Genomic DNA, 19,829 nt, shown 5'->3' on the forward strand with positions numbered 1-19,829 from the left:
CCTGTTTAATTTTGACCCAGTGTTCTCCGATAATTACCTGATGTAAGGTGACCATTTTAGTATAAAGAATATACGCACATTTATAAATTATTTTTCAATAGCCGAATTGATTTTTGACTGACGGCCATATAAAAACCTAAAGGCAAAGTAGGAACTGTTTGTATGGTTGCGTTTCATCACGGGGAATTTAAGAGAGACGACCCACACCCTACCAGTGCAACAATATATGTTGTCCCCCTCCCCGTACAGTGAAAGATGAGTGCTCCAGATCTCCTCAGAACTGTGCTATACACTGTTAATAACTTTTTAAAGGAAGAGAAATACAAAGCGGCTCTAGCCGTTTTGAAAGGATTTCGAAATGGCGCCGTGTAAGTTTTCTCTTTAATCTGTTCTCTCATTTATTTAGCAGACGTTTTTATCCAAAGTGGTGTAAAGTGGATAATGAAGCAGCAGCAGTAGGTAGAGGTTAAGCATCTTGGATGCCTACAGGTCGGTTGCAGAGATTGAATCCAGAAACATTCTGGCACTGAATGAAGTCTTTCTAAAGTGGTTGTACTATTTGCCAATGGGGTTCGCTTGCAATGGGTGGACCAGCTCTTCATTTATAGATAAATACTATCTGTATTCAAATACAAAATATATTTAATACAAAGTACTAGGACCAGCTCATTTCTAGTCAGCCAGGAGACTGAATCACTGCCACATGCGTACATCGTTAGCTAGTTATTGTTTTGCATGTTCAGCTATTCATTTATTTACAAAACTTAACCCTGGCACTGGTTGATGGAATGTCACCATTCAATGCAATGTATTTTTTTTTACCCTCTCAGGTATGGTGCCAAAATCAGAGCACCCCATGCCCTTGTGATGACATTCCTATTCAGAAATGGAAGGTGACGATAATAATATTAATGATACCTTGCGTAACTGTAATAAAAAATCCTCTTATCTTCATGTTATCATTTTTTTTTCTCTCTGTTTACCCTAGTTTGAACGACAAAATGAGAGCCATCGCAAAAGCCACATATACACACTCTCGCAACTTGGCCTGCTTTGTATTTACGTACAAAGGTCTGCAAGCCCTGCAAGAGAAGCTGCAGGGAAAGAGCTTGCAGTCCCATTCCTTCCTGGCTGCTTGCGTAGGCGGATGGCTTGTTTTCGGGGAGAACAATAACATAAATAGCCAGGTGGGTGTGCAACCAATGTACAAGTCTCTCAACGTATTGATACTCTTGTCAATTAGTTGATTAACCAAATATTTGACAGAATTTCTTGTATCTTTTTATTATCTGCTTATACTATTGTAAGACAATGCCTTGTGCTCTAGAAACATTGAAGGGCATTTGACATAAGCAGGGACATTTTTATAGACTAAATGATACATTTATTAAAGTTGCTGTAGATAAGATCAAAGAGCAAAATGTTTGCATGATATGTCAGTAAGTGAATTGCTCTGTGATGTATGTGCTCCGGTTGACTGCACCCTGCCTATGTAGGAGACCATTTCGTTTTAGACAACATTTCTGACCAATCAGGTCATCTCTAGGCTGATTGGTTCAGGGAATTCATCTTGCATGTCAATAGCATGTGCGTTAAATGCAAAACCTCTCAGTGGCTCTCAGATTGACATAGGGATGGGGGAGAGAGTGAGCTGAGGTTCTTCTTTTTTTTTTTTTTTTTTTTTTTTTTTTTAATCATGCTCTCGCAAATGTTACCTACAGCAGCTTCAATCAGCAATGGAAGTCATGTTTGATATTTTCTGAATACGAATTAACTTGTCTATTGAGTAATTGTACTCTTTATCAATGTTCACATTAATCATTGGATTTATTCTGTACATCTTTTAAACAGATCAACATGTACCTGCTGTCCAGGATTCTGTTTGCCTTGGCCAGACTGGCCGTAGAGAAAGGTTACATTCCTCAGCCTAAGAAGGACCCGTTCCCCCTGTTCGCTACCCTAGTTTGGGGCACGGTCCTGTGGCTGTTTGAGACGTACCCACATACACTCCAGCCCTCCCTGCAGTCCTCCATGAACTACCTGTACAACGACAGCAACGTGTGGCATGACATCTCCGACTTCCTCGTTTACAACAAGCAGAGGACGCCGAAATGAATTGAGTGTACAGTGCACCGCTCTAAGTGACAGCGGGCTCGTTAGTGAACATTGTGCAGTTAATTGTGTACAATCGACATGTTCGACACCACGCCATCGTTGCCTATCTTCTATGTTTGAGGATGCTTCTCTATGTAATAGGTTATAGATATTGCACATTAACAATTTGACATTCCAACACTTCGAAAGCGAACTTATGAGAAATCATTGCAGGGGGAATTTTACACACTGCATTTTAAAATGGGACTGTATCGGAGAACGGAATTTGATATTGTTATAATATGGACCGGCCGATACAGAAGAGGGGCTAGCCTTTACAATACAATCAACCCTGTTGGGTCATGTGTTTTAACCTACACTTGTTTAGTTTAAGCTTGGGCTGAAAGGTGTAATTTAACATGGTGTACGCTACACCAGTGCCTGGTGTCGGACCAGACATGGTGTGTGGTTGTCAGTTGAATGTTTTGCGTGCTCCCATGTTGGGGCCCCAGCCATAACTCAGTACCCATTTAGGCTTCAGCAATAACTAGACGATATTTGGGGTCACTTTGAGTAAATTCTTTAATTATTAAGATAATTTGAATTTTTATCAGATGTCTTGGTATGTTAAAACGAGGGCTGGGGTTAATTAATTGAATTATTTTTCTGCTGTTTCAAGTATTTAATCTATATAAAGAGTTGAGTGATTGAAGGGTTGTATGGGTTAAAGAAATCATAGCTTGGCCATTTTCTAATTTATGAATATTAATAATACCGTAGTTGTTTATAGAATGATTCTCCATCAAACATTATAGCGTCTCTAATTGAAACTGAATAAAAATGTATCCTGACCTGAGTTCAACCCTTACCTTTCACCCTGAATAGTGAAACAAATTCCAACAAAAGAGTTCAAGCACGACAAGGACTCCCATGCTTTTATTTTGAAGAAAATGACGAGGCATTAAGGTGCAGTGGAGTAAAGTTCAGTAGCTCTGTGTGTGTGTGTGTGTGTGTGTGTGTGTGTGTGTGTGTGTGTGTGTGTGTGTGTGTGTGTGTGTGTGTGTGTGTGTGTGTGTGTGTGTGTGAGGCAGAGAAAGTAGGTACGGTCAATAATGATAATATATTTATATATGTGTGTCGGCATTCTATTTGTCAATCATTTTTAAATAAAAATCAACAGTCCGATACACTTGGCATGTTCTGACTGGATCCTAACTAGAGTACATCATGACCTTAAATAATAAAGAATGTTTATTATCCTAGGTATAGGTAAGATGCAAGAGCAATTATGAGTGTGATTTGTTAGAAAAGTAGACGCCATCCGTCTGCTAGTGAGTGAAATGCTTTGTGAGTGAGAACACATCCGTTTGGAGGTGAATGGGCTTGGCTCTGTATGAGACCACTTTCATTGTCATTTTATTTTCATTATAGGCTATGCCTTATTTAATGAATTATTTGTGCAGTTGATTGAGATAGGCGTACAACAAATAGCAGTAGCCTATAACTGGAATAAACACTAAACAAAAATAATAGTAATGGCTGTAAAACTTGAGCAATTTCTTTTTTTTTTTACTTGAACCTTTCATAAAAATTGTAATTACGTACAATCAGCAGATATCCACACCTAGCGCACCTAGCAACCTAGCAGCATGTTTAAAGGACTGAATTTAGGGTGAGCCGGTTACTCATGCCTGAAACATGCGCGTTCTTGTGCGTAAAACATGTTACAAATTGGCATCTGTTGCGTCTGTGTTGCACAACAGATATTGTACTGTACTCCATGTACTCATTACCGCTGGCCAAGAACTAGTTATTCAGCTTTCTAATGAGCACCATTGTAATATATCTGGACTATTTGCCTTTTTTTTTTTTTCTAAAGGGAGGGTTTAAATAGCTGTCTAGATTACATCTGGAGTCATTTCACTTTGCAGTGAGCCTTTGAGAGAGAACCGTAACAGATGAAGGGTAAGATATAGATTCATATGAGAATTTATGATTATGATCAATTGTCCACTCTAAATGAATGTACTTTTTATTGGTTTAACAGCATGTTTATGAACATTGTAAAGTTGAATAGTGTTGCTGGTGCTTTCAAAATAAACTGCGAAATAACATGTCTGATTCTTCCCTGCTTCCTTCACAGATTTGGTCATTCAACATGTCAAGCTTTGGCGGCATGATAACCAGAAGCTTCACCAGACGGAGGGCTTCGTCGGCGTCAAAGCCCTGGTGGTCCGGAGGGGGAAACCCTTCAGGATCTCCCTGAAGCTCAAGGAAAGACCCTTCAACCCCAAGACGGACGCCCTGGTCTTCAAGTTCAGCATCGGTAGGAACAGTTCACTGCGTGCATGGAGAAGTTAAAAGTTAGACTTAAAGTTTACGTTTATCCTATAGAGTGGATATCAACCTTAAGATTTGAGAATGGATTAATCTCAGTTCGACAGTGAAGCTTTATAGTGGTAAAAAAAAACGGGGAAAGCGAACCATGATGTTTGTATAAAACAAATATGAATGATAAACCATTCGACTTTTGTGAGGATATGGATTCAGCACATGTGGAAACATAGGTGGAACTGTCCTCACTGCCCTCGTTGATTCAACTTCAGCAAGTGGGATTTTATTTCATGTTTTTTCATGATTAATGTAAGTTACCTAACCTGCTGTGGCATGCACAAGTCTTCATAAAATCCATTCATCTTTAGCCCTGAAACAAGGTTATCAAGCAGCACTACAACAACCCTGTTTTTCTAGCTCTAGCCCAATTTTGATTGCATGCTACGATTTTTCTCAGCTAACTTGTAGTCTAGGTTAAAAGTCTCTGCTACATGACTCAATGTCAATACAAACCACTTTATCTCTCATCCTTAACTCTAACTGGCCTCTCTTTTGCCTGCCAGGTCACCTGTTTGTGAAGCGGTCCGTCACCTTCTCCAAGGTGTCTCCCTGTTCTCGCTGGGGGGCCTGCATGGACCCCGAGGGTCCGGACCTGCAGTGCCCCTCCATCCTAATCTCCACCCCCGCCACCGCCCCCGTTGGCACCTACAGTATACAGATGTTTGTCTTCACGCCCAGCAGCCGCAAGACCTACCGTCTGGGCAACTTTACCCTGCTCTGCAACCCCTGGTGCAGCAGTACGTGCACACTCACTCACTCACTCACTCACTCACTCACTCACTCACTCACTCACTCACTCACTCACTCATTCACTCACTCACTCACTCACTCACTCACTCACTCACTCACTCACTCACTCACTCACTCACTCACTCACTCACTCACTCACTCATTCACTCACACAGACACACAACCACACACACACAACCACACACACGCACACAATAGTAGGGTAGTTCAACCTTTGTGTGGTAATGAGTTGAAGTCAATGCTAGTTGTGTTATGTTGCAGAAGATGCAGTGTTTCTCTCGTTCGAGGACCAGAGAGAAGAGTACATTCAGAACGACTCAGGCTTGTTGTACATGGGCACGCCTTTGAGCGTTGCTGCCAGGCCCTGGTCCTTCGATCAGGTGTGTACATGTTACTGTGAGGAACAACTCTCACAGTGACATTAAAAAAATAGATAATATTGTTGTTATTATAATTATTAGTAGTATTAAATTGAATGTATTTATAGGATGTATAATAATGATAACCATGACACTTTGGGTTCATTTGAAAGATGTGTCACTTATTTTTTTCTGATTGCTATCTGCTTTTTCTTCTTCTTCTTCTTCTTCTTCTTCTTCTTCTTCTTCTTCTTCTTCTTCTTCTTCTTCTTCTTCTTCTTCTTCTTCTTCTTCTTCTTCTTCTTCTTCTTCTTCTTCTTCTTCTTCTTCTTCTTCTTCTTCTTCTTCTACTTCTTCCCCTTCTTCTTCTACTTCTTCCCCTTCTTCTTCATGTCTCCCGTCTGCAGTTTGAGCCAGACATCTTGGAGGCGTGTCTCAGCCTGCTCCAGGTTAGCCCCCAGCACCTGACGAACCCAGTGAAGGATTACAAATCCAGGGCCGACCCTATCTACATCAGCAGGGTCGTGTCTGCCATGGTGAGCAACTCTCTCTCTCTCTCTCTCTCTCTCTCTCTCTCTCTCTCTCTCTCTCTCTCTCTCTCTCTCTCTCTCTCTCTCTGTCTCTCTCTCTCTGTCACGCTGTATGAGGTGAGATTCAGTTCATTGATCAATAGTGGGGAAGTTGTTATGGTAACACAGGTGCTTGATTCAAAGATATAAACACAATCTTCAAACAAGAGAATTGAAAAAAATCAACAACATGTAAAATGAATCCCCGAAAAAAACAACTATCGTTTATAAAAATATTTAAACGATTGAAAGGCTGCATGTATACAAAAAGGCACATAATAATAATAACTATAAACAATTTGACTAGCCACCCCGCTGGCCCCTATGAGAAGGCTGGAGCAGGATGGAACCTGTCAGCAATGACGTCCTTTACTGCCGTGCCTGTTTAATGACCCCAGCCTATTCAAATGGGTTTGAACCGAGCCAGAGTCACCTGAGGCCACCTGGCACGACTCCATTTAATTACACGATTATGCAAGTGTTTGGGTATGTGTATGTCTGCACAGACCTGGCCTGCGTCTGTGTCTCTGTGCGTGCGTGCATGTTGGTGGACCGCAAATACACGAAACACCTTCATAAACCAAAGCGTCCAGAGCCTGTTTGTACAGCACTCAAGAACACATTGTGGCCCTCTTCATAACAAACACATCAGTCTTCAATACAATACGAGCTGCATCCTGAACTCTCCCCGCTGCCCACTCTGTTGCCGTGCAGATCAACTCTGAGGACGACCGGGGGGTGCTGAAGGGGAAGTGGTCGGGGGACTTCACGCAGGGCGTTGACCCGTCCACGTGGACCGGCAGTGGGGACATCCTGACCCAGTGGGCCGAGAGCGGCTTCAGCCCGGTCATGTACGGCCAATGCTGGGTGTTTGCTGCCGTCATGTGCACAGGTGACTGACGCAATCACATTTTCCATCTGAATTCTCTGTAAACAGTTTGTTTGGATAAGTCATCAAAACACACCTTTGTTTTTTTAATGACATTATTCATGTTATTATTCATGATTCCAACGCCTACTCCATCGTTCCCATTACAATGTTCAAGCTACCGTACGTCTACGTGTGTGTGTGTGTGTGTGTGTGTGTGTGTGTGTGAGTGTGTGTGTTCATGTATCTCACACCCCCTTGTCCTTTTTTCAGTCATGCGAGTGCTCGGCATTCCATGCCGCGTCGTCACAAACTACAACTCGGCCCACGACACCAACGGCAACCTGGTGATCGAGGAGTTCTACAACGAGTTGGGGAAGAAACTACCTCACAGCAAGGACAGCATCTGGTGAGCAGAGACGGGCACCAGCACACATCTTCACATCAGGGCACGGAACCTTGAATACTGATCATTTCTATGTTTATACTATAATTGAGTTGATAAGTTAGGAGGCAATCAAGTGGTTATGGTTATTGACGGGGGTTCAAGCTTCGTCACATCAATATGTGCTGGGGTGCTTGTTGGCAGGAACTTCCATGTCTGGGTGGAGTGCTGGATGACCAGGAAGGACCTGGGCTCAGACCTGAACGGCTGGCAGGTGCTCGACCCAACCCCACAGGAGAGGAGTGCAGGTTGGTTTCAATACACCACCCTTTGGGTTTTAACCTTTCTCCCATCTCAGTAGCTAGCTTCCTTCGTTCCTGTCTTCCTCCCTCCCACCCTTTCTTCTCTCACTCTCTCCCCCTTCCCTCCCTCTCTTACTTTCTCTCTCTTTTTTATTTCTGACTGTCTTTCTTACCTCCCTCCCTACCCGCTTCCCTCCTTTCTTTCTTTCTTTCTTTCTTTCTTTCTTTCTTTCTTTCTTTCTTTCTTTCTTTCTTTCTTTCTTTCTTTCTTTCTTTCTTTCTTTCTTTCTTTCTTTCTTTCTTTCTTTCTTTCTTTCTTTCTTTCTTTCTTTCTTTCTTTCTTTCTTTCTCTCTGTCTTTCTGTCTTTCCTCTCCCCGCCCTCCCTCCCTCCCTCCCCCCCTGGCCCTCCCTCTGTCTGACCCTGTGTGTCCGTCTGTCCCACCAGGGGTGTTCTGCTGCGGTCCGGCTCCGGTCAGGGCTCTCAGGGACCGCCGCATCGAGCTGCCTTACGACATCCCGTTCGTGTACGCCGAGGTGAAGGCCAGCGTGCACACGGTGGTGCTGCGGGAGGGCCAGGTCGTCTGCTCCAGCCGGGACACCAAGCGAGTGGGCAGCCTCATCTGCACCAAGGCCATAGGTCATCCCCGGCCCGAAAACATCACCGGAGACTACAAGCACGTCAAGAGTACGCACGGAGCCCTTTATAGCCCACAGACCAACTGCCTTGTCTTAACATCTGTGTGTGTGTGTGTGTGTGTGCAGACCGATGGATTATGAGCTTAAAGGTGCTTTATTTGGCCGAACAAATCCCATCAGACACCAAAACAGGGCCGGTGTCCCTGTTCCCTGTGGGTGGTTGTTGGCGGTTTTCGTTGGAAGTTCTCTTGTTGGCCAACTTGAGGTCACATTCTGTAGTTGGGTGTTGGTGTTACACCAACGGTTAAAACACCTTGTTTGACTTGTTTTTTTAGCAGGGATAGTTTTTAGGCACAGAAAATTGCTCGTTAATTAATTTTTGAGTGCTGATTAATAATTGACTCATTAATATGTGCCAAATGAACAAGGGATTTATTTAAACTAACCTTTTATGTGGTGTGTCTTCAAATCTAGGCCCTAATTCGACGCTGCGATCAAGGAGGCGACATAATTCAGATGACACAGTGTCCAGCAATTGTAAGTAAACCTTAGAGTGTTTTGGTCTTTGCGTCAATGATTTGGCTCATTCTTTTTGGTATGGTTTAGAACTGTTTGGTGGTATTATATGACGATGTCCTGATGTTATATTCTGCAGCTACGTCCCAGGGTGTGTCTGTCACTTTAACCCTGGAGAAAGCTCCAGTTGCCGGGGTGCCCATCACCTTCAGGGTGACGATAACCAACAAGGAGACGGTTGCCAAGGAGATCATTGAGCATCTCAATGCCCAGGCCAAACAATACAACCACAGTCCCTCAGATACTTTCTGGGAGGCTGAGAGCGTTGTGAAGCTGGCTCCATTGGAGGGTAAATTCACCTCATTCAAATCATTACATTTATATAGAATATGAAGAAATTCCATATACATAAGCTTGTATGAAAGAGAATAGAACTTAAAAAAGAAGAGGACTTAAAAATATATGACTTTGCTTTAAAGATGGATGCATAGATTAAGAATTAAATATGATATATTCTTAAACCTTGTTGAACTAATACACATTTACATGAGATTGAGATTAATATCTGCCATAGTTGATCAATGATCAAACTTCCAACAAGCTGTGTCAGTACGCAAAGAAGGCATTTTTTAAATGAGTTTCCACAAATGACATTTTCCTCTGTACTATCTGCCACCAACTGTTTCTGAAGATCTCTGCATGTCTCTCTCTCTCTCTTCTACAGTCAGAGTGGTCAGGCACCAGATCTCTCCAGTCCATTATGAGGATGTGGTGGGGGATGACCTGATCAACCTGGCAGTGGTCCTGGAAGATCCGTCCAATCAGCAGCGAGTCCTTGCTTGCGAGGAGTTCAACATCGAAAGCCCACAGCTGGACGTAGAGGTAGGATAAATAAACACTGACGAACGCCCGGGGTTACCCCCTAGCAGAGTTCTGCTATGCGTGTGGAATGCAAAGATAATATAGATCTGAATAGATTCAATGTATTTAAATACACAATCACACACACAGTCATACACAATCGATGAAAATGTGTAAATGGTCTTATATGTCAGATGTTTATCAGTACAACATTTGACATCTTAGGGTGAGTAGGTTTGGATGAATCCCTTCGTTTTACTTGGAAGAGTTTATACAATAAGAAATAAAAAAATAAGAATATTCATTATGGGACGAGGATCCCGCTCAAAATTAACCATAATTAGTCAACCAAAACATTTGAAGAAGTAAAAAGTTTTCTTCTCTGTGTCCAGATTATGAAGGAGGGTGCTGTGAATCGTGGCACCCAACAGACGGCGGTGGTGAGCTTCACCAACCCCTTCTCTGTGCCTGTCAGCGGGGTGCTGACTATCCGGGCCGCTGGACTCAAACTGGGCGAGCGGGAGTTCAGGTAAGACGACCACCTCAGTGCCTGATACCTTCCCTCGTTCATGTTTTAGATCTCCGTTAGAGAATGGCTGGAGGAGAATGGGTGGAGGAATGTGTGGTCCCAGGTGTGGCAGGAGGCTCACTCAACAGCACTGTGTGATTCCTTAGAATAATGAATCGCTGCTGCTGTCACACTGTTGCTGATGTGGGAGCGGCACTCATTACATCAAACTATACCAATAACAAATCTGCGGACAGAAAGGCGTTTCTGTCCGCAGAATTCTCAATCAGGGCATGAAAAGAGTTGTGAACGCCAGGGATAAATGACTAAAGGTGTCCTGTCTCGTTTCCCTCTCCTTGCAGGATACTCAACCTTCCACCAGGGGGCAGAGTACAACAGCCACTGAGCTTCGTGCCTGAGAAGGCAGGAACGAGGATGATCCAGGCCAGACTCGACCTCACCAACAGAGCCGTCGTCAGAGGCTACCAGATGGTCACTGTCAACCGAAATTGAAAAGTTCCCTTTAGCTGTCTTAGTGTCTTTTTGTGGCAGTGGTATTTTTTGTGTAAACATGTCTAAAGTGCGAGTATTAGGAGTGGCTTGCGTCTGCAAGCACTCTTGTCTGAAAACATACTTAACAACTTTATATCTACCACAAAATCTAATGCCAAGCCAGTAGGCGCTTTAGACCGGTTGGTGGACAATTTCAGGTTGAACATTTAAATTATTTTTATATTTTGTATCTGTGAGAAATTGTTATTTTTGTATATTTCTATTATATATGTATTAAAAATATTTCTACATGATAACGTAAAATATGATGCAGTTTTTTTATGTAAATTAAGTAAATGTCCTTTCCACCAGAGGGAGCCCTTGCCCATGTTAATATTTCTCAAATACAGACTATGTACATTTCAAGCGTTCTGCTAGTTATCCTCTGCGTCACTAACATTATTTATCCATCCTAAAATGAGTGCATCTCACAATAAACCGCTTTCACTATCAATGTAATGATAAGAAAATTTGTAAAAGAAACCAGCACACACTTTTCCCAGAATGCATTTAATTTATATTTATTAATCTATTATAACTGTTCAAGAAAAACACATGTAACAATAAAGCATTATATACAAACAGTAGCCAACTGACAGTAGGAGTGTAAAATGGCCCATAGACAACCATACCAGAGATTATGGGCTAAGTTAAAACATGAACAAAATATACAACCCCTTATCACAAGTAATCATTCAAACCAAAAGCCTATCATACAGCATCTTCAATATATTGTTTTTAGAAATTGGGCCTTTTTTCCTCTCCGTTGATATTTTGTTTCCAAAATCACTCCTTACTCACTACGGGATTTCACTAATTAATAAATAACTTACATTTTAAATGTAACATATGATCTATTTTTAAAGGCTCTAACTATATAGGTAAATGTAATGTATCTAGCCTATTCAAAGTTAAAGTGATTCTAAAATATAGTGAAGGTGGGATATCAGTTACAAATAATGTTATGGTGTTAAACCTTTTCTTCTACTCTATGAAGTTGGCTTGTTTACTGGAAATCATTAGATTCTCTCCCCATTCCCAAGAGACGACCTGGGATTCCTACTGGAAGGAACGTTAGATTCCGTGTCATGTTGACAATTTTCCTTTCAGTGCAACACCCTTTAGTTTACACCGAAAGTGGGGCGCCACTCCTTAATCCTTTGTCAAAACAATGATAAAATAAACATAAATGACCGAGAAAAAACGTTTTTCCAGTAATAAACAGCGTTCCCTGTGGTTAGATGTGTAACTTTGGTCCCTTATTTCAAAACAAAACCTCGAAAAATGTCTTTAAAAACAGAGCTCCCCACATGTCCTCTTGGCTTGAGTCAAAAGAGGTGAGGCTGCTTCCTGTTTCGGTTGTCCGCTCCAAGTCATTATGAAGACCACCGGGGGATAAAAAAAACAAAAAGAAACGAAGCTGCTTTCATCAGTGTCTTGGATCCATTTCACTCAGTCGCCTGAGTCTTTCGCTCTCCCAGAGCCAACGTGTTCGAAGCAGAGTGGTGGTGGTGTTGGTGGCTGCCGCCCCCTAGAGGTAGTCCAGCTCCAGTGCATGGCTGAGCGCCTCCAGGTCAGCTCGACACGACACCCTCCAGAAAGGCATCGTCTTCTAAACACCGCAAAAAAATAATATATATTTATATTATATATGTTTAACTTATAATTATTAAAAAAATACTATTAACAGTGTAATACTACAGATCGTAAATACATAAATGTATCATATATTCAAATCATTGTATATATTTTATGTAGTGAAAAGCCAGGACTCCTTGAAAATACCATTCTAGGCAAACAAACAGTGAAGAATATTTATCATTTGCACTGAAACAAATGTAACGCAATAGATAAAATATTGTATGTGAGACGACTCTGCAGCCAAGCGATGGGTTGAGTAGGTCTCCCTGGGTTAGAGTCATGAGCACAGACGGGGTGTTTACCTTCTTGGCCACCGTCTCCTCTTCCACTCCGTCGCCCACGACAACGTAGACCGCTCTCCGTCCGAACCTCTGTGAGACGCGCTCGAAACAGCTCTCCTTCCCTAAGGGACCCCGGATCAGTCGGTGAGCATTAGAGATATCACTCACATTTCATACAATTGATACAAGTTATACATGTATTTTAAATATTATTTATGACGATATGTACTTATTAACACTTCCACAGCAATGTTAAATACTTCCTGATTGGTCAATAATGCCTGAGGTAACTCTGGTATAAGCGGATTAATCCACTGTGGTGTGTCCAGTTATTTGAGAATTATTTCTTTATTATTACTTCTTCGGTGCTGAGCCACCCTGCCTTCGTCTCAGCCATATCATGCATCACTTATGCCATTTATATCTTATGTAATTTGAGTATTCAGAAAAGTGTTGTATAAATAAAATGTAATATCATTATTATTTGTATGTATCGTAAGTCGTGTCACGTCAGGTACATTCTACGTGGAGCTCTATCCTTTCCCTCCCATCCCTCTGAGACCGGGGAAGGATGGAAGGGATAAAGTGGATAGTATTCCAGGGATCTCTGACACCGTTACCATGACACTTCCGATGTACCACACAACACGCTTGCACTCTATCCGTTGACGTCCTTCCAAAATGCAACAATGGCTTTGTCCATTACCTCCCCTCATTCCTTCATGCCCTTCCTTTACTAAAGTGTGAGCAGCCTGTGGCAGAGTGTCAGTGTGTGTGTGTGTGTGTGTGTGTGTCTCACCTGTCTTGGTGGCACTGTATATGTTCTCTATGGGGAACGCGGAGCCCAGGCCGTACAGCAGCACCTTGGACAGGGCAGGGATCAGCTGGGTGGTGGTCACCAGCACGTTGACACAGTTAGGCCTGGGGCGGAGGACGAGGACAGGGTTAAGGTGGATCCTCTCTAGGCTCTTGGGTCATGGTATTGATCGTTGGGTTTTTGCATTTATTATAATGATAATTATTAATATTTTCACTTCACATCACTTATTCATGTTCATTAGTGATGTGTCAACACACTGTAAATGAATGGAAATCTGATGATAATGCTCCACATTTTCCAACTTTTTTCCAGAGTTGCACAAACAAGCAAAAACAAAAGCACTCGGCAGAGTTCACGACCCCCCCACATCAACCCAGGCAGGAACCCACCTGGAGTTGATGAGAGCCAGGGCCTTGAGCGCCTGGGTCAGCCAGAGGTCGGTCAGGACCTCCATCTCCCTCCTCAGCTGGAGCCACTCCTCTCTCTTAGGGCTGCCCAGCAGACCTGCCACCACGGGAGGAAGAGGAGGAGGAGGAAGTTGGCGGTCAGGATGATGATGATGAAGATGAGGATGATGATAGATGATGTGATGATGAGGAATGGAGAAATTAGGAAGACAAGGAAGAAGAAATCGATGAAGAAATCGAAGAATAATAAGCCAGTCAAGACCGTGCTTGTTCGACAAACGAAATAAAACACTAACAATCAACAGGAAAGCAGATCCACCGCACTGCGATCTTGCTTAATTTCCCTGAGAGATTGGTACACAGTGCTTCCACGTAGGCTCCATTCTACTGATGGACAAATCTCACACAATGCTCCCACAGCCAAAACCCCAAAACCACATGTTGTTTCTTAACATAGTGTAGTAATCAGCCCTGCCTGAACACAGCCAGTGTTGGCATGGCTCACACTGCAGGCTGTCTGGACATAAGAACAGCTGCACACTCTCCATTTCAGACCACAACCGTATCACCTCCTATCTAAAGGTTGTGCGAAAACACGATCTACAAGCCCGAACCCGCTGAGTTGTTCTTTTCTTTCTGATTATAAAAAAAAAAAAAAAAAAACGTCATAAATATATATATATATATACATACATATATTTATTTATAAAGTATTTATTACTTCTTCGTTTTATTGCCTTAAAATGTTTGAGCCTTTATTCCGCCTAAACTTGGCTCTGTGTGGACAGGGTGACGTGAAGTACAGCCCATAATCACAAGCTTCGGACCCGTCATCGACGAGCACACTTCCCACTGAGGAGGACGTGTTAATATTCTGATGAAACCCTGTGTCAAAGCGTCATCGCTCTGAGACGCTTCCAGACGCTCGCTGGGTCTCTCGTGGGCCACATCGCTCCCCTCATCCATCACGTCCAAAATAACAGAAAACATACGATTCGCCAGGAAGCCAAGCGTTTTTGGCTCGGTGCGCTGGAGTAGCATTGAAAGAACGCCCACCTCCCACGTTGTTCTTGTACGTGCTGTAGATCTCCTTTACTCTGCGGTAGCGGAAGGCCAGCTTCCTCATCCAGTCCACCCCGCCGTGGACCCCCGAGCCCAGGCAGAGGGAGCCGGCCCCCGCGGGGGTCTGGAACCCGTCCGTCCCGAAGTTATACGTGCTGCGGGGGGGGGGGGGGGTCGGGAGAGGAGAAGGATCAGAGCACGGAAACCACCGGGGTGGTTGGTCTGACGGGTCTGGTGCGGCTGGTGGTTGCATGTGTTCCTCACGTGAATATGGTCAGATGCATGTTTTATATGTTTTATGATGTGTGTGAATGCCGCATTGTGTATCTGCGACAAATTCCGACAGCCGCAATTTAAGTGAATATGGGTGACTAATGAAAAGGCTGAAGGGGGCTGCCTGGTGCAGCGAATAATTCACAAAGGGGTAATTTGACACAGCGACTTTTAGCTTGAAATCTAATCCAAAAGGCACTTCAACAAGTCTGTGCAATAAAACGTCTGAAGGGAGGTGGAGGCAACGATAAGAGAGATATGTTAATGCTGCACCAACGACCTTCATAGACTCTAGGTGCACTCTTCATGTACTTTATATGACACATGTCCACACACACACACACACACACACACACACACACACACACACACACACACACACACACACACACACACACACACACACACACACACACACACACACTGTCTCATGTACTTTATATGACACACACCCACAGACAGACAGACAGACACACACACACACACACACCACACACACCGCCTCCAATCACACAAACACACACACACACACACACACACACACACACACACACACACACACAGACACACACACACACACACACACACACACACACAGACACACACACACACACACACACACACACACACACACACACACACACACACACACACACACACACACACACACACACACACACTGTCTCATGTACTTTATATGACACACACCCACAGACAGACAGACAGACACACACACACACACACACACCACACACACCGCCTCCAATCACACAAACACACACACACACACACACACACACACACACACACACACACACACACACACACACACAGACACACACACACACACACACACACACAGACACACACACACACACACACACACACACACACACACACACACACACACACACACACACACACACACACACACACACACACACATACACACACACACACACACGCCGCCTCCAGATCGTCTCATGTCCCCTGGCTTAATCCCCTCTGTGCACCAAAAAGGAAAAAAAACTCGAGGGCAAGTCTGGTTCACGAGGCGATCAGAACGGAGCGTCCCGCCAGCCGACCGTGAGTGCTCCAGTGCCGCCGGACCCCCCACCCCCCCCTCGTGATAGCAGAGGAAGAGCAGAACGAGCAGGAGCTTCCATACCTGAGGTCCTGGCCGTTGTCGTCCGACGCCACGTCGTCGATGTGGACCTGGTCGCATTCCTAGGGAACCGGGGGGGGGGGGGGGGGGGGGGGGGGAGAAGCGGATATATCAGAGATCGCTTTCATGGAGGGGAGATAGGCGGGGGGAGGAGGGGGATGTTTCTAGCTCTGCTCGGGCAGGTCCGCCCTCTGTAAGAGAGCCTCTGGGAAAGAACAGCAGCAAACGCAAACCCCCACCCTCCACAGCATCCTGAGCTCCATGAAGGAACCGCGGGGGACGGCGACGGGGGGGACGGAGGTAGACGAGCCGGCGTTGGGTGGAGGAGGCGAGACGGGGCCGAAGGGGGGCCAGGTGTGTGGGAGGGTGGGTTGGCGGCAGGGGCGTTTGTAGTGAACGTGTATGTGAGACGCGTTGGCATGGCCGTGCCAACGCGACTCTCGGATGAGGGAGCCGGACGACCCACTCATAGTTGCCTTCACTAGAACCCTTCTCGTACCGGGAATAATGAGGGCCTTTGTCTAATGTCTTATTTGCAGTGAGTGCGTGTAGGTGAGCATTTATTAAATGCTCCCTTTCAGTCAAAATACAAAAATGTACAACAATGACCACAAGCATAGGAAAATCAATTTCAAAAGAAAAATGCATCCCTACACATGAAATATGGCTTTACGTGAAAGAGTCCACAAAGAGTTTGACAAGTTTAACAATAATGTATGGCTTTTTTTTTATCGTTCTAATGATCGCTACAGAGCACAGCCCTATTGTCACGAGGATATCATCTCGTCACTTATCAACAATGGTCCTTTCTGCGGCGAGGTCTGCTGTTCCCATCTCTGACCTCCCTCCTTGATCCACTGAGGATAGCTTTCACTCAGTAAATCATACTATCGCTTTCTCTCTCTCTCTCCATCTCTCCCTCTCCCTCTCCCTCCCTCTCTCTCTCTCTCTCTCTCTCTCTCTCTCTCTCTCCCTCCCTCTCTCTCTCTCTCCCTCTCTCTCTCTCTCTCTCTCTCTCTCTCTCTCTCTCTCTCTCTCTCTCTCTCTCTCCCTCTCTCTCTCTCTCTCTCTCTCTCTCTCTCTCTCTCTCTCTCTCTCTCTCTCCCTCCCTCTCTCTCCCTCTCTCTCTCTCTCTCTCTCTCTCTCTCTCTCTCTCTCTCTCTCTCTCTCTCTCTCTCTCTCTCTGTCTCTCTCTCTCTCTCTCTCTCTCTCTCTCTCTCTCTCTCTCTCTCTCTCTCTCTCTCTCTCTCTCTCTCTCCCTCCCTCTCTCTCTCTCTCTCTCTCTCTCTCTCTCTCTCTCTCTCTCTCTCTCTCTCTCTCTCTCTCTCTCTCTCTCTCTCTCTCTCTCTCTCTCTCTCTCTCTCTCTATTTCTCTATGTCTCTTTTTTACATTTTGACAAGCAAACCACATGCAATCATGCAAAATGGAGACTCGTAAACACAGACATGCACACACCGACACACACACCGACACACACAAACACACACACACACACACACTCACACACACACACACACACACACTACGGCTCCTTGAGCATGCCACAAACAGAACCGACAGAACATCCCCGGCCCCCTGCCCTCTTTACGACCCCCCCCCCCCCCCCCCCCCCCACTCCCGGGAGGCTACAACACACTTGAGTGTTGCTGATACGGTCGACACAGCGGCCTGCCACCCTGTGCTCTAACAAGACGGCTCCATTACAAACGCTGGCTGAGATCTGAAAGCAGAAAGCCGGCGTAAACACACCACGTCTCAGATCCGTTATTGTGAAGTTGTTGACTACTAGTTACCACGAAGTGTCTTAACGTTTATTCATACATAAGTACATAGAAGTTATTTTGGTGTGCTGTGCTTTGTAACCACTAAATTATTGGGCTTTTAGTCATGCGGGCGAATACGGCCTTATGGAGGCGGTTGATGGGATTAGCGATATTACATGAGGGGTTAGGACAAGATAATTGTGCACCACAAGAAGGAGTGGTGATGTGCAGTCAGTCGCTGTGAGAGACGAAACTGGGTCCAATAGGTCAACAAAGGGAAAAGAGCGAGAAGCAGCCTCTCTCTGAACAGCTTTGTTGGCCTTCTCCACCCTTTTAGTCATTCCGTCTAAGTAATTTGTCCTTCAAGAGAAACAGCCACACATCTATAATTATGGTACAAAGGTTACTTATTCTCATACTTGCTCTCTCTCTCTCTCTCTCTCTCTCTCTCTCTCTCTCTCTCTCTCTCTCTCTCTCTCTCTCTCTCTCTCTCTCTCTCTCTCTCTCTCTCTCTCTCTCTCTCTCTCTCTCTCTCTCTCTCTCTCTCTCTCTCTCTCTGTCTATTCATTCCACGATTCTTATCTGTGTCTTTGTCTGAACAGGACCAGACTGCAGGGATGCGACGGCAGCTAGTTAAAGCCCACTCTTCTTCCAGAGGGAAGGGGGTCTGTGGCATCCATCGGCCGCGCTCACAACGCGCTGGGATCGCAGAGACTCGCGGTCTGGCCTCACATTGCAAATTTCACGATCTAACATAAATTCACCTTTGAATAAACAGAGGCTGTGCTGTTTCCTTCCACCAGATACAGGTTCACTATAGCACCGGCCCAGATGAGGGTCCACATGTTGGGATTTCCGCTGGGAGAACCGCTCCCGACGGGCTTGTGTTGAGGCTCAGGTTCTACCACAGTAAGTATAAGAAATCCCTGGTAATAATGGTGCTTACCTCGAGGTCGTTGAAGAAGAGTCTGGAGTCGGCCAGATTGAAGATCATCTCCTCCATCCACAGACCTAGAGACACAGCCTTGGAGGAGTCCTGTAACACACACACACGCGCACACACACACACACACACACACACACACACACACACACACACACACACACACACACACACACACACACACACACACACACACACACACACACACACACACACACACACACACACACACACACACACACAGAAAAGGGGAGTTTCAGTATCTTTGTCTCTAACTTCAGAGGGAGGGGAGGGAGACGGACTTCATTGACATAGTGAAATACGCGGTGCTTTTAGTTCACTGCATAACAACAACAATAGTATTCCCTCTTTACGTTCTCCATGTCTGAAGCCATGCAAGCATTTCTAATTAGCATTTCGTTTTTTCAGCATTTTTTGTCTCGATCACATCTTCATTTTGATTTGGCTAATAGAAGTTACTGACTGTCACAGATGTCTTTTTTTTAATCACCGCAACTGGACCTGTGTACTAAGATGTATTTAATGTGAAAAACACAGTGGACGGGAATATTTCGAAACCATTTGAACTTTTGACATTAAATCAAGCGTCTGGCTTTTCATATCGATTGAGATTGACCAATATAATCCCTACTTGGTCATACCCATTAATCATACTCA

General features: G+C 44.5%; 3 protein-coding genes across 5 annotated transcripts in view; 2 read left to right on the forward strand and 1 right to left on the reverse strand.

Moving 5' to 3' along the window:
• Positions 1-167: 167 nt before the first annotated feature.
• pxmp4 (peroxisomal membrane protein 4) lies at positions 168-2,945 on the forward strand. The gene is made up of 4 exons (XM_030375195.1): positions 168-368; positions 831-893; positions 989-1,187; positions 1,852-2,945. The coding sequence occupies exons 1-4, from the start codon at positions 256-258 to the stop codon at positions 2,113-2,115; spliced, it is 639 nt and encodes a 212-aa protein (XP_030231055.1). The 5' UTR covers positions 168-255; the 3' UTR covers positions 2,116-2,945.
• A 189-nt stretch (positions 2,946-3,134) lies between these two features.
• On the forward strand, positions 3,135-11,186 carry tgm5l (transglutaminase 5, like). The gene is made up of 14 exons (XM_030375194.1): positions 3,135-4,059; positions 4,238-4,420; positions 4,992-5,225; positions 5,500-5,618; positions 6,005-6,133; positions 6,881-7,058; positions 7,308-7,443; positions 7,624-7,727; positions 8,168-8,407; positions 8,833-8,895; positions 9,014-9,223; positions 9,599-9,756; positions 10,128-10,264; positions 10,606-11,186. Exons 1-14 carry the CDS (start codon positions 4,053-4,055, stop codon positions 10,754-10,756), a joined length of 2,049 nt encoding a protein of 682 aa, XP_030231054.1. The 5' UTR covers positions 3,135-4,052; the 3' UTR covers positions 10,757-11,186.
• A 114-nt stretch (positions 11,187-11,300) lies between these two features.
• Positions 11,301-19,829, reverse strand: part of eya2 (EYA transcriptional coactivator and phosphatase 2) — a 29,253-nt gene continuing 20,724 nt past the window's right edge. For all 3 annotated transcript variants that reach the window (XM_030375809.1, XM_030375810.1, XM_030375808.1), the window contains 7 exons: positions 19,155-19,244; positions 16,448-16,506; positions 15,001-15,161; positions 13,927-14,041; positions 13,517-13,638; positions 12,739-12,839; positions 11,301-12,407 (listed from right to left, as the gene is read on the reverse strand). In XM_030375809.1, coding sequence (XP_030231669.1) covers positions 12,327-12,407; positions 12,739-12,839; positions 13,517-13,638; positions 13,927-14,041; positions 15,001-15,161; positions 16,448-16,506; positions 19,155-19,244 — 729 coding nt within the window. In that variant the 3' untranslated portion in view covers positions 11,301-12,326. The remainder of the gene's footprint in view (positions 12,408-12,738; positions 12,840-13,516; positions 13,639-13,926; positions 14,042-15,000; positions 15,162-16,447; positions 16,507-19,154; positions 19,245-19,829) is intronic.

This window comes from Gadus morhua, chromosome 13 (genome assembly GCF_902167405.1).
Source record: "Gadus morhua chromosome 13, gadMor3.0, whole genome shotgun sequence".
Classification (NCBI taxonomy): Eukaryota; Metazoa; Chordata; class Actinopteri; order Gadiformes; family Gadidae; genus Gadus; species Gadus morhua.